Below are 14,649 nucleotides of genomic sequence, written 5' to 3' on the forward strand. Positions count from 1 at the left end.
CATCTCTCTAGACTGAAACAGTGCAGGGTTTTCAGAAGATCCCTGCACGGTATCCCATCACTTGGTAGTTAACTGGCTAGATAAAGGCCCTTTTCAACCCCCCCTCCCCCAATAGAATATAGTGGCATGGCTTCAGCAAACCCTTCCCCACGCATTCCTCACCCTGGTGAGCTGATGGGATTGGCAGGACTCTATGTCAAGCATGGCAGTGAAACCTGAGCACCTGGGTTATGGGTGTGAGCCTTATTTTCCTGGAGTGTCCGAAAGAGCAGATTTGGGACTTTTCTTCTTTTGCCCAGGCAGGTAGCAAGTGGTCAGATGACATAGGTATCCTGTCAGGTTATAAAAGCCACAGTAGCCTTTTGGAACTCTGTAACAAAGATGGTGGATTCTGGCGTAACGACCCTGATCAGGTTTGTCCTTGGGGACACAGGGAAGGGGATTCTCTGAGTATGTCAAGGTTAGCCACCTTGTAAAGCAGAAAGATGTTTTCCCTGGGAAGAGGGGAAGCTTTTATTTATTTTCTGCATTTCCTGTATGAAGTTTCCCAGTGGGTGGGTGACTGAGAGAGTTTACCTGAATAGGGATGGGGGCAGTTAGAGAGAGCTTCATGGGCAGAGTGAAGGAGGATGAGCAAAGATGTTGGTAGTGGAGTCTGAAGTTAAACAGGGGCTGCATCAACACAAAGGGCTATCATGGATGCCCTCTGTGGCCGAGTGTGATGGAGAGGGAGGAGTGTAAGAGAACCTGGCATGGGGGCTGGAGAGATGGCTCAGCGGTGAAGAGCACTGACTGCTCTTCCAAAGGTCCTGAGTTCAATTTCCAGCAACCACATGGTGGCTTAAAGCCATCCTTAACAAGATCTGACTCCCTTTTCTGGTGTGTCTGAAGATAGCTACAGTGTACTTACATATAATAAATAAATAAATCTTTAAAAAAAAAAAGAGAGAGAACCTGGCAAGGCACATGTGACCTCCCTCTCATAGATAAGGGATCTCTGACGAGGCCATGAAAGCTTGGCCAGACAATGTCATTTCCTAAGTTACACCACCAGAGGCCCGACTGGAGGGGACTGCTGCTCACTGTGCCATTAGGCAGCCAGTGTTCATGGTCCTGGCAGAATATGAAGGGAAGATTTTGTCAAAAGGAAAAGAAGTTTTCTTTTTAAGAACTAGAGGCTCAAATTTGTACAGGTTTCTTGAGGTACATCATTGGGTAAAGTCAGGGGAAATAGAAGATGAGACACCTATTGTGGGTCCTATCAGAGGTGTAGCCTGGAAATGTTCCGGGGAGTTTCAGACCTCTCCGAGGGTCTTGGGTGAGTCCTGGTCTCATCGTACTGTCTCTTGAGCAGTGCTCTCTTTGAGCAGGCTCTGCGTACCCAAGAGTAGCAGCAGCCTCCCAGCCTGTAATGGTAAAACTTGGTTTCTCTCTGGAGCTAAACTGGTCCAACTGGCCAGGCCAGACCAGCCTCACAAACTGAAACCGGCCACAGATTAGCTGTGAGGGACAGGAGACAAGAGACCGTCCCATCCTGGAGAAAGTAAAAACTCATGGACATCTTGGATCAGGGAATCTGGTGGGGAAAGACAATGGCAGCTGTGAACACCAAAGCCACACATGAACATCCTAGCCACACGTCCCATTTCCTCCTTCACGAAAGCACAGAAGGGAAAAGAAGGGACAGGAGGCAGGAATGAGGGAGTCCTCACAGAGTGTGTGCACCTGCCCTGGACAAGCTGCCCTTCTCAACACTCCCACAGGGTGAGAGTGAGGAAGGAAAGCGGCACCTATCTTTGTAGACTAACCTTATTTTTCTCTGGTCTTCAGGTCCCACTGAAGTGGTGAGCCTTGGCCAGGGTCCTTCAGATGTGAAGGGGGAAGCAAAGCCTTCTGCAGTGTACTGAAGGGCATTTCTTGGCTTTAACCTGGTGGGCAAACTAGTCTGGAATTCTAGCTCAGAGGCCTTCAGATCTTACTGGAGAGCAACCCCAGCCAGAGATCTTCCGTTGCATTTGAGCCAGTTGGCCACCCATATGGCACCAGAATGGAGAAGCCAAGAGCTGTCAGGAGACTTCCCAGGCAGGCCACAAAAATGTCATGCCAAAAATGAGGAGCTCCAAGTATGGGGACAGAAGTATTTACCAGGTCAGAAATTATATAAAGAGTTTTAAAAGAATATGCATGTTGGAGAGATAGCTGAGCAGTAAGGGGCACTTGGTGCTCTTATAGAGGACTTGTGTTCGATTCTCAGCATCCACATGGTGGCTCACAACCGTCCTCATAACTCCAGTTCCAGAGGATCTGATGTCTTCTTCTGACCTCTGGGAGCACCAGCCATGCATGTGGTACACAGACATACATGAAGACAAAATATCTGTATACATAATATATTTTTTTTTAAAAAAATGAGAAGCATATATGCAGTGGGGGCTGGGACAATAGCCCAGTTGGTAAAGTGCTTGCTGCGGAAGCATAAGGCTGAAGTCAGACCCCCAGCACCTATGTTAAAAGCCAGGTACAGTCTTGCACACCTGTAATCCCAGTGTTGAGACAGAATCCTTGGGGTCTATGGGTTATCCAGCCCAGCCAAGTCTGTAAGCTCCCAGTTCAGTGAGAGACCCTGTCTCAAAAACAGCCATGAGAAGGTGGACTGTGATTAAGGAAAACACTAATATCAGCTTGTGGCTGTCACACACACACACATACACACACACACACACACACACACACACAGGTGAGGTGGGGAGAAAGGGGAGGTAGGGAGGAGGAAGTGGGGAGAGGAGGAAGGGCCCTATGGATAGAAGTGTAATGATAGAATTCTCAGAAAATCAACCCCTCTCTAGGGCCTGTGGTGTCCTTAAGAGTTAAGTGAAATGACATGGTTTTAAGAGGAAAGTTCACTATCTTATACATTTTATTTTATTTTATTGACACAGATGTCTCCATGTAGCCTTGGCTGTCCTGGAACTCACAGACATCTTCCTGTCTCTGCTTCAGGAGTGTTGAGATTAAAGGTGTGCACCACCATGCCCAGGTCTTATAAATTTCATAACGTCTTTTGCTTTTTCTGAGTGTGGCCATTTGGGATAAGGCTGTACTCCGTGCCATAAAGCAACATGGGTCACTGGGTCAGACTCCAAGTCGTCAAGTCTGATCGAAACAGACTGGGGAATTCTGTTTTTTATTTTTGGCCTTTTTGTCTTTATGGGACTTTCAATTATTCTTCTGGTGTGTGACACTTTCATAAGTTTTTCTGAGCTTTGGTTTTTGAAAGCCAAAAGTTCAACTTCTTTCAGTTTAAAGCCCATGCATTTATTTGCATCTTAAAACTGATCCTCTGCTAACAGGTGTTGCTTTAGAGATTAATAAAGTCAACTGATTACTAATTAAATGAAATTAAAGGTAGAAGGTTAAAATGGCAATTGGAAAGTTGGGCATGGTAGCGTATGCCTTTAATCTTTTAAGGCAGGCAGATCTCTGAGTTCCAGGACAGCCAGGGCTGCACGTAGAAACCCTGTCTCACAAAACCAGCCAGCCAACTAACCAACCAACCCAAACCCTGCAAACAGTTGTTATCAACCTAGATCCACCGTTGCTTCCAACATTTAGAACGTATTTGTTTTAAGGTTGCTTTCAGCCTTTTGGCCACTTTCAGCAAATGACAATCACAGCACATACATACATACATACATACATACATACATACATTATTCTAGTTCAGAGCATAGGAGAGTATATAACTTAAGAGTAAAGCTAAGCATTTAACTCTGGTTGTAAAAGCTGATTATGCTGGACATCTGAGACATAGGAAAGTTGTTCTGTTGCACTCTTAAAGATAGGCTAAACTCAAACAGACAGAGCACACAATAGGATAGCAGGTTGAGTATGTAGTCTTTTTTTTTTTTTTTTTTTCAGACAGGGTTTCTCTGTGTAGTCCTGGCTGTCCTGGAACTGACTCTGTAGACCAGGCTGGCCTCAAACTCAGAAATCTGGCTGCCTCTGCCTCCCAAGTGCTGGGATTAAAGGTGTGTGCAACTTCTGCTCGGCAGAAGTATGCAGTCTTAAATGCTCTCAAGGGATATTATTAACTCAGCTTCTAAGTCTAAGAAACGTTCAGTCTGTTTGCAGGCTTCTTTACATCTCCCCCACCCCTCCACCCCCAACCCCCACCCGCCCAAAATGTTACTACTACAGCCTGGCACTTACTATGTGGCCCAAGATTACCTTTGGACTTCTGATCCTCCTACCTCCAACACCTGAAATGCTGACGTTACAGATAAATGGCACTGTGCCCAATCTCTGTGGTGCTGGGGAATGAGACCATGGTTTCACGCATGCTAGTTAAGCACTCTGTCACCACTGAGCCACATCCCCAGTATTTCTTCCACGTATTTTAAAACTCAGGGATTCTGGGAGTGGGAGCAGGAGCTCAGCCATCTGTCTGGCAGGGGGTTTTTATGGCCCAGGACATGCTTTCATGATGGTTGGCTTTAATTAAGAATCTGACACAATTTAGAATCACTTGGGATTGGAATCTCAAGGAAGGAATGCCTAGATTAGGCCAGTGGGCATCTCTATGGGGGACTCTTGACCAGTGGGAAGCGCCAGTGGATCTGGATCTGGTTTGTCTGGGAGTAAAGATAAAGGGCTGAGCACCGTGTGCTTGCAGGAACCCACAGCTCCCCACTGTGCGTGGGATGCGGAATGCATCTAGTTGTTTCATGTTCCTGTCATCCTGATCTCCCACAATGATGCACTGTAACCTGGATTTGTGAGCCAAGAAACCCTTTTGTATCTTAAGGTTTTTTTGTCAGCCTGTTTTTATCACAGTGCCAGGAAGTGAAATTAAGATGATGTGTGTATCTGCTTTACCTAGAGACTCTAATAAAAATTCCCTAATTTCCCCTGGTGGGGCCTGGGGTGGTTTTCTTGCTTTGTTTTTTTTTTTTAATTTAAAAGTATTTTTATTAGCATATCTTAACTATACATAATAATGTGTTTCATTATAGCATTTCATGCATGCATCTAATACATTTTAAAATTTCATCTTATGTGTACAAGTGTTTTGCCTGTGTACCAGTCGCATGCCTGGTGCTCTTGAAGGCATCATATCCCCTGGAACTGGAACAGATGATATGAGCTGCCATATGGGTGCTGGGAATCATACTGGAACGTTCTGGAAGAGCAGCTGCTGCTCTTAACTGCTCTTAACAGCTGCCTTTCTAGCCCCAGTATTTAGTTCATTTCGATCATATTCACCCATTTTCAACTTTTGTTTCTTAATTCTACAGGCTTCACTTTCCTGTCTCTTCTTTGATGGTTGAACACATTTCATTTTGCTTGCTTACAGGAACACAGGCTACGCCACTGAATGAATGCACTCCAATGCCAACCATTAACTTTCAACCAATCCTCAAGGAGCGGGGAGGCCTCATGAGACCATTACCCCCTCCATGAAAGGATGCTGTTGATGGGTTTCACGGCTAGTGGGGTATTCCCCACCCCCCAAAGACGGTGTCTCCCTGTGAGTTGTAGAGTAGTCTGGAGTTCTTTAACTTCTCATTGTAGCTTCCACTGGGATGGGATTGCAGGCATAAACTATCAGGCATGCCTTGGGGTGGGTATATTTTAAAAATTAGCATACAACTCATAGGCTTTCTTACACCATTTTTATATGTAGTTTTTGTTGATCCCTTCCTTCTTTCCCTCACCGCCCTGTTCCTTCTTACATGAGTCTTATTAGTTACTGTGCCTTCACACAAACATATTATTGTGTCTTCTCATGGGGTCCTCTATAGTTTCTGGCCTCTAATCCTTGCTCACACATAAATACATACATATAAAAAATTTAAAGATAGCATATTTAAATTTGAGAGAACATGTAATAGGTCTTTCTGGGTCCTGGGTTACCTCACCTAATATCTTTTTCAGTTCAAATGTGATAGTATTTTCTTTTCTTTTCTTTTAATTATATGTATGCATTGTTGGATATATATATGTGCACGTGTATGCTGGTGCCCAGGGAGGCCAGAAGAGGGTTTCAGATCCCATAGGCAGTGGTGAGCTGTCTGACATGAGGCTGGGAATTCAGCTGGGTGCCACAGCTGTACCAGCTCCAAACTACTAAGCCATCTCTCTAGCTCTCTCAAACACTTTGTTAGTAGTGTTTTCAGTATGGTCGGCTTCAGTAACTAGTGAGTAACAGTCTTTTGAGTATCAGTGGCACTGTCTTTATTATTTTGTTTTATGTTCTATTTTAGTATCTATAGTATCCTAAAGGCTCAACGCATACATTCGCTTTCACTAAGTAACCACATTTCACTGGTGAGGCCACTAGAGCTCAGAGAAGGTAAGAAGACTGAAGTAGCGGCGTCACAGTTCTCTAGGAAGCGTTCTGATGGCCCCTTGTCCACATGTCACTGAGGTCAAAGTTCTGAGGGCCAAAGTTTGCTTTGTGCCTGCCAAACCCGGCCCCTCCGGCAGCGACGGGGTTAACGCAAGGCCCCGCCCCCGAGGATTGTCCTTGTCCCGGGCCGGGAGCGCCCGGAGAGCAACTGCGTCTCTGCGCCTGCGCGGTGCCCAGGGGACGGGTGGGACTCAGAAATGGCGGCGTCCATGTTCTACGGCCGGCAGTTGGCCGCGGCCGCCCTGAGGAGCCACCGGCCACAGACTACGCTGCGAGCCGCCGCCCAGGTAAGTTCGCCCTGTTCGCTTTGGCCGCGGGGGTCGGCGGGCAAGGCTCAGGGGCGCGGCCCAGCTCCGGGGCTCTCCGCGGCGCTGGCACGGCCGGGATGCCCTGCTCTGCACAGAGGCTGCGGGCCAGGGCTGCGAGCTGGCGCTCCGGCAGCTCAGCTGGGATCTGTCCCCGGGCCGCTGGAGGCCCGGCAGGGCGGCCTGGCAGTTGGCCTCGCCTGCGGGAGCCTGCCGGAGCGATCCCAGAGGAGACGGGGGCTGTCCTTGCCCGGGGCCAACGCTTCCGGACCCCCTTTGGGTAAGGGGATGCCCTTCAAGTGTACTTTGAGGTCCAGCGAACTGTCGTAGGTGGGAAGGACTTAGGAACACCAGCAGAGCTGACCTATCATCAGTCAGTCCTGGTAGTGAGTACTGATAACGAGTTCTTCAGTTTCCCAGCTGATTAGATGGGAGAGTAAGGATTAGATGGGAGAGTAAATCTTTTAGAGGATTTCATTTCTGGACAGACTCTAGTACCTATTTTGCTGCTTTGTTTCTCGACAGTTAGAGAGTGTCAGATGTTGTCCTAAGGTCATTAGGCTTGTCAACAGCACAGGGGTTGTCTTTAAGGCCAGTAACCATTGATGACGATCTGATGATGGCTCAGAGAAATGCTTTGGCCTAGGAGACATGGCAGACGGAGGCAGGACTGAGGTTTAGTTCCACAAGGGTCCATTTCTGAAGCTGTGTGCGTGTTGTGTCTGTTCTACAGCATTAAGAACACAAAAAGTGGGGACCGGGGATGCAGTTTATTTGGAAGAGTGCCTGCCTGGCATGTAGGAAGTCCTGGGTTCTATCCCCAGCATCCCTGTAACCCTAGCACTTAAGGTGGAGGCAAGAGAATCAGATATTCACGGTCATCTTTTACATACACGGTTCAAGGCCAGCCAAGGCTTGTCACTAAATAACAAAAACAAACCAATTAAACAACAACAAGCCCCAAGCAAATTGGCTCTTAGTGTTAGTACCTTAAACTTCAAGAGCGGGATTAGCTTTCAAAGATAGAGTTTTGGTTATGTTTCGAAGTAACTAGACACATCATAGGTGGATAGATTTAGCCCCTCCCCTTCCTTAAATAATGCTGCCAAGTTTTTAGAGGATAAGGATTTAGTGAACAAATAGGATTTTATTCTAATAGTTTTTAATCTATTTGAAAATTCCTTTAAAAATGCCTTTGCATCTCCCTATAGGATGCTTGATACATTGTCTTTATTTCAGCTCTTTCCCTTTTACCATAGCATTAAGAATGTATCTTGGGGGGGGGGGGGGCTGGAGAGATGGCTCAACAGTTAAGAGCACTAAGTACTCTTCCAGAGGTCCTGTGTTCAATTCCCAGCAACCACATGGTGGCTCACAACCATCTGTAATGGGATCTGATGCCCTTTTCTGGTGTGTCTGAAGACAGCTACAGTGTACTCATATACATAAATATTTTAAAAAAATGTGTCTTTGGAGTTGCTCTTGTAGATGAGGACACAATGTCTTAGGAGGAAACTTGTTCAAGGTCACACATTAAATTTAGTAATTCAGTTCACTGAAAGAAATTATTCCTCTGAGCAGGTAGTGGTGTCTCAGACCTTATAATCTTAGCACTTGGATCCCTGTGTTCAAAGTTAGCTGATCTACAGAGTAAGTTCCAGGATAATCCAGGATACACAGAGAAATCCTGTCTTGGAAAGAAAAAGCAATTATTCCTCTGGTCTTCCAGTTTTTCTGTATTTACGTGGAGAATAACCCAGGTTATGACAGGTATTCATGGGTTTGCCCAGGAATTGGCCACTTTTGGGGGTCAGAAATTTCTTTTTCCTTAAGTTCCACTCCTCTTATTTTGAGACAGGGTTTCACTGTGTAGCCTTGGCTGTCCTTCAATTTTGTAGACCAGATTGGCCTCGAACTTAGATACCTTCCTTTGCCTCCCAAATGCTGAGGTCAAAGGTATGCGCCGCCATGCCCAGCTTCATTTGTCATTTCTTTATGGTAACAACATGTATAACTGTAGGTTCCACTTGCTTTAAAACAGACAACACATTGTTGTTACTCAAAGCCACTGCAGTAGAACACCAGAGCTCCCTCCTCCTGTCTAATTGTAACTTTTGATGATGCCCAGTTCTTGGGTTCATGCAAGAATTTGAATTACTAACAGAACTTTAAAAACCAATGAACTCTGAAGTGACAACAGCTGCAAAGAAACAACTGCAAAGAAACAATGTATCTAATTACTTCAGACAGTCAAATTCTCTAAAGAGCTGGGTGTGGATCTCTGAGTTCAAGACCAGCCTGGTCTACAGAGTGAGTTCCAGGGTAGCCAGGGCTACACACAGAAACCCGGTCTTATCTTAACCAAAAACCAAACCAAAACAAACTCAAAGTAATGAAAATGTTCCAACAGTAGTATTGCGATGTTTTCACCTGACTGAACATTTTTCAATATATGCTTTATCTTTTTTTTTTTTTTTTTTTTAAGAGAATGCCTCTGCCTCCTGAGTGCTGGACTTAAAGGCGTGTACCACCAGCACCTGGCTCCATACTCTTTATCGTAAATATATGTCTGTATCGAACAGCCAGAGACCTCACCTTAACAACATCCCCAATACTAGGCAGGAGAAGCCCTCTTTTGAGTTGTTGGCCAAGAAACTCCCAAAGCATACAGCCTATTGCTTTTGTCCTTAGTTACCTCTGGGAGGTGGAAGATAAGTGTGTTTCCTGAAGACACTGTGTACTTCAGAAAAGGGCTGGGAGACCTCTGAGCTGAGGCTGATCCAAATGCCCCCTTTCTGGAGACTAGCTTTCTCGGTATTAGAAGGCACCACACAAATCTTCCCAAAGGAGGGCGGCAAACAGCAGTCCTACTGTGTCAATGACCACCATGGCATGATAGCCCTAATGGTGCAGTAAGGGCACATGCACCATGATAGTAATCAGCAACCCCAGTTAGATTTAAGGCCTACTCAATAGGGAGGCCGTGCCTGATACTGGAAACCTAGCTAACCACTTACTGCTAGTGAAGTCATGATCGTTGGAGGAGAACCTACAACAACTAATTTATCAAACCAGTATAGTCCCTAACAATATTCCATATTATACCCACAGGTAACTATAGTCCTCAGTCCTCGTTATGGAAACTTAACTTTGCAATAGATGGAGACTACTACAGAAAACCACAACCAATCAAAATGCAGGGTTGTGGACGTAGTTCCAGTGGATACCCCTACAGCACATTCTCATACCCAAGGCTCAGGGAACAGTGATGAGGAGGGGGCTGAAAGATGGAAGAGCCAGAGGGTCAGAGCGAGGGAGTTTGCTGTGAGATTGTGTCTTTTAGTACGACTGGAAGCTATACCCATGAAGTCTCACCAACATGACCGCCCAGTGTGAGCTGAACACGGATGACAGCAATGGACATGGCAGAGTGAATGAGAAAAAGGCCACAAGGCTTCAGCTCTACTCAGAACCTAGTTACTCTAGGCAACTAAGAATGGCTGGGAATGGGAGAGGCAGCCCTCCGCAGGGAGGAGCATGTCACTCAGTCGCTCAGTGCCCAGTGGTCATCCTTGAGAACATACATACAAGGAGCATTAGCTGAACTGAACAGGCTGATTTAGGAATTCATATGCATATATGAGTACATCTATAAATGCAATAACTAGTGAAAAAAAAGACTATGAATTTGAGGGAGAGTGAAGAGGGGGGTGTATGGGAGAGTTTGGAGGGAGGAAAGGCAAGGCGAGGATAAATATTGTAATTAAATTACAATCTCAAAATTATATACATATATTTATAAATCTATGAAATCATATCATTTCTTTTCGCTGAACTACCTGAGAGTAAATTGAAGATATCATGGCACTTCACCCTGTGTACTTATATATGTATCATAAGAATAAAATGTTTTGGAACCCATATTATGTGTAGTACCAGCAATTTGGGCACTGAGATAGCAGGATCACTTGATCCTTAGAGTTCTAGACCAGCCTAGGCCATCTCAAAACAAACCAAGACAACCCCCGCCCCCACCGCCTTCTCCAGTTCCCAAGGAATAGGATCTTTTCCCAAATAACCATAGTATAGTCGTGGGGAAACTATCATTGCTTGAAAGTGAGTATCTCATATGTAGCTCAGCTTCTGATGTCCCTACAGTATCTTCAGATTTTGTTTTAGGAATGGGGATCTGTTTCTGTGGTATTTCTTTCTGATACATGCAGCTAAGGAAGTAAGGAAGCACCATCTACTGGCATAGACTGCTGATTGACTGTGTTTAATTGTGTGTTTATGGATGTGACTAGCGTGGGTGTGTGCACATGTGTGTGGGTGCTTGTAGAATCTGGAAGAGAGTATCAGATTTCCCAGCATGTAACTGGATGTACTGGCTAGCTTTGTGTCAACTTGACACAGGCTGGAGTTATCACAGAGAAAGGAGCTTCATTTGGGGAAATGCCTCCACGAGATCTAGCTGTAAGGCATTTTCTCAATTAGTGATCCAGCGGGGAAAGGCCCTTTGTGGGTGGGACCATCCCTGGGCTGGTAGTCTTGGTTCTATAAGAGAGCAGGCTGAGTAATGCAGGAGAAGCAAGCCAGTAAAGAACATCCCTCCATGGCCTCTGCATCAGCTCCTGCTTCCTGACCTGCTTGAGTTCCAGTCCCGACTTCCTTGGTGATGAACAGCAACATGGAAGTGTAAGCCAAATAAACCCTTTCCTCTCCAACTTGCTTCTTGGTCATGATGTTTGTGCAGGAATAGAAACCCTGACTAAGACACTGGAGTTACACGCAGCTGTGAGCTTTTCAGTGTGGGTGCTAGGAACAGAGCCCAGGTCATCTGGAAGAGCAACAGTACTCTTAGCCGGGCGTGGTGGCGCACGCCTTTAATCCCAGCACTCGGGAGGCAGAGGCAGGCGGATTTCTGAGTTCGAGGCCAGCCTGGTCTACAANGCAGAGGCAGGCGGATTTCTGAGTTCGAGGCCAGCCTGGTCTACAAAGTGAGTGCCAGGACAGCCAGGGCTACACAGAGAAACCCTGTCTCGAAAAAACAAAAAACAAAACAAAACAGTACTCTTAACTGCCGAGCCGTCTTTCTAGCCCCATCATTAACATTCGTAACATTAGTGGCATACTGTCTCCTTATAGAAAGATTAAACAAATTAATGTGACAACCTTTACTAGCTTTACCTAGGTAGTACTTCCTTCACCTGTATTTATTGTTATTTTGCTGTAAAGTTTATGTACAATAAAATACATGATTTAATTTAATGGCTAGATTGATTTTTATGTTTGTACAACTCGTAAGTCACCAGTCAGATAAGACAGGTAGCGTTGTCAGCTCCCAGAGAGCCCTGTGCCCCTCTCTTGATCAATACTCCCTGCAGAGAAACCACTGATTCTGAGTTCTGCCACCACGGGCCAGTTTTGACCAGTTTGAACTATGTAAAAAGAGAACCCAGGGGCGGGCAGGATTGCTCAGTGGGTGAAGGTGTGTGGCCCCAAGCCTGAACTGGAGTTGGATCCTGGGACACACATTGTAGAAAGAAAGAAGTGACGCAGGCAGCTTGACTTTGATGTCTTCAGATGTGCCATGGTGTGCACCCACAAGCACAAGTGAATGACATAAGAAGTAGAAAATATCATAGAAGTTCTCTTTCTTCTTTGGCATCTTTGCTTCAGCATTACATTTGTGACTTTAATTCACTGATGGGTGAACAACTTTTTCCCCTCCTCTGAAGTATCCTGTTCTATAAATACTTATAATTTAACCTGTTGGTAAGCCACTGGGGCATTTGCGTTTCTGTCTTAGTGGGTAAGCCTGCTGTGAATGTTGTATTTGCCTTTGGGTAGGTATTAGACTCATTGTCTGTTGTGAATATCTAGGAATAGGTCAGCCGATAGAGATCCAGGACCGTGGGAAGTTGCTGCCTTTTATATTGCGGTGACACTGAGTCAAGGGATTGAGTTAGTTAAATGAAATGTTAGCCAGGATTTTATTATTTTTTTCTTGTTCTTGTTCATGTTCTTCTTCCTCTTTCTCCTCTTTTTCCACCTCTCCCTCCTCCTATCTCCCCCCACCCCCATGGTGTGTGTATGTGTGTGTAAACTGTGTGCACATGGAATTCAGAGGACAACTTTGTGGCGTTTTCTCCTTTCACCTTTAGTGATTTAGAGGTTTGAACTCTAGTTGCTAGGCTTTCATGGCAAGTCACTTTTACCCACTGAACCATGTTGTCAACCTTGGCCAACTTTTAACTAGTTGAATTAGCAACAAAGGGCTATTAGGTTGATTAGCTTGTTAGGTTAGAGGTTCTTAAACTAGCATCCTTAAGATTCAACTAAGTGGTTTGTCACTAGTTCAGATTTCTTTGAGCCCACTTTTCAGAGATCCTGGTTCTGCAGACCATGGAGGCCATGAATCTGCATATTAAGAAACATTTTGATGCTGTGGATCAAGAATGTATTTCAAGAAGCAGACTTTCTATAGGGCTCTTTAGGTTTAACTCTTATGATACTCTGTTTTGTGGTGTGAATTATGTTTTGGTGTTGGATATCCTGTGGACGTAATGGAAGTGTATAGCTAAAGGTTAAGAGTCCTATTTCCGTGCAGCCTTGGAAGGGTTTTGTGACTTACTTGTTCTGTATATAGTGCCTTGAGATTGAAAGGATTGAGGGTCTTTGAAAAGGAAGTCAGGTATTTCAACATTTTATTAGGTTCAGCTTAGACTCTGATAAGATGCTAGATGTAACTGATGTGAGTGCTTCCTTAGATGTGGCCATGGCACAGGAAGCTGAAAGTTAGCTGCATACTTCTCTTTTAGCAGTAAGGTATGTTAGAGATTTCTTTTTGACATTTTGTTGAATAAGGAAAACAATATGTGTATGTGGTGTTTGAAGTGTCTGTGTGAGTATTACCCACTGTGCATGTGTGGAGGCCAGAGGGCAACAATGACTTTTGCAGGGGTTTGAGGATTAAGCCTGGGTCACCAGACTTGGACTGTAAACACCTTACCCTTGGAGCCACCCCTTTGGCTTTTGGGTCGTAATCCCGATGTTGTAGATTTCTCTCTTTCCCGTTCATCTGGCATGTTGATGCACTGACTGTCCTTGGTGCAAATGCACACAAGACGTGAGCCTCAGAGGATAATTCATCATTCTACGTCTAGTTCCTGTGTGCTAAGTGTTTAACACAGTGAACGAATGGATATTCAACATAGGTAGAAAAGGGCAGGAGTTTGTAGTTGCCATGTTCTCTGGGAAGGAGTGTGACCGGGTACCAAATATTCAGCTTTCACATACCTAATGCCAGATAAATCCCAGAGGAGGATAGAGGGAAAGAACTGGGAAACAGTTTTAGTTTGGTGGACAAGATGAGATTGGCTTTAGAGCCTCTGAAGTTATCATTTAGGTAAATATTACCTGTAGGCTAGTAGAGATATGATAATAAAACCCAGGAGTAAGGTAAGGACTAGGGATGGATGACGAGGAAACAATGAAAAGTGCCAAGGGTAACGTTTGATGTCTAACTGTAGACCAGCTTTTAGTTTTATATTATAATTGAGCTTGGATGACTTAATTTAGCAATTTTGTTGTAGTACTGGAGAACTGAGCACTCTATAACCAAGTATGAATAGGTACACTCTTCCTTCCCTCCCTCCTAACCTCCCTCCTGCTCTCTCTCTCTCTCTCTCTCTCAACAATAAAAAGACAAAAACTTGCCACTGTCATACTTAAATGTGTCTCCATTTTTTTAGGTTCTGGGAAATTCTGGCTTGTTTAACAAGCATGGACTGCAAGTGCAGCAGCAGCAGCAGAGGACTCTTTCACTGCATGAATACTTGAGTATGGAGTTATTGCAGGAAGCAGGTGTCTCTGTTCCCAAAGGCTTCGTGGCAAAGTCATCCGATGAAGCTTACGCAATTGCCAAAAAATTAG

The 14,649-nt window shown here is 45.0% G+C and overlaps 1 protein-coding gene across 1 annotated transcript in view; it reads left to right on the plus strand.

Moving 5' to 3' along the window:
- The first annotated feature begins 6,544 nt into the window (after positions 1-6,544).
- Positions 6,545-14,649, plus strand: part of Sucla2 (succinate-CoA ligase ADP-forming beta subunit) — a 40,538-nt gene continuing 32,433 nt past the window's right edge. The window contains exons 1-2 of the mRNA XM_021182222.2: positions 6,545-6,696; positions 14,469-14,649. Coding sequence (XP_021037881.1) covers positions 6,607-6,696; positions 14,469-14,649 — 271 coding nt within the window. The 5' untranslated portion in view covers positions 6,545-6,606. The remainder of the gene's footprint in view (positions 6,697-14,468) is intronic.

This window comes from Mus caroli, chromosome 14 (assembly GCF_900094665.2).
Source record: "Mus caroli chromosome 14, CAROLI_EIJ_v1.1, whole genome shotgun sequence".
Lineage (NCBI taxonomy): Eukaryota > Metazoa > Chordata > Mammalia > Rodentia > Muridae > Mus > Mus caroli.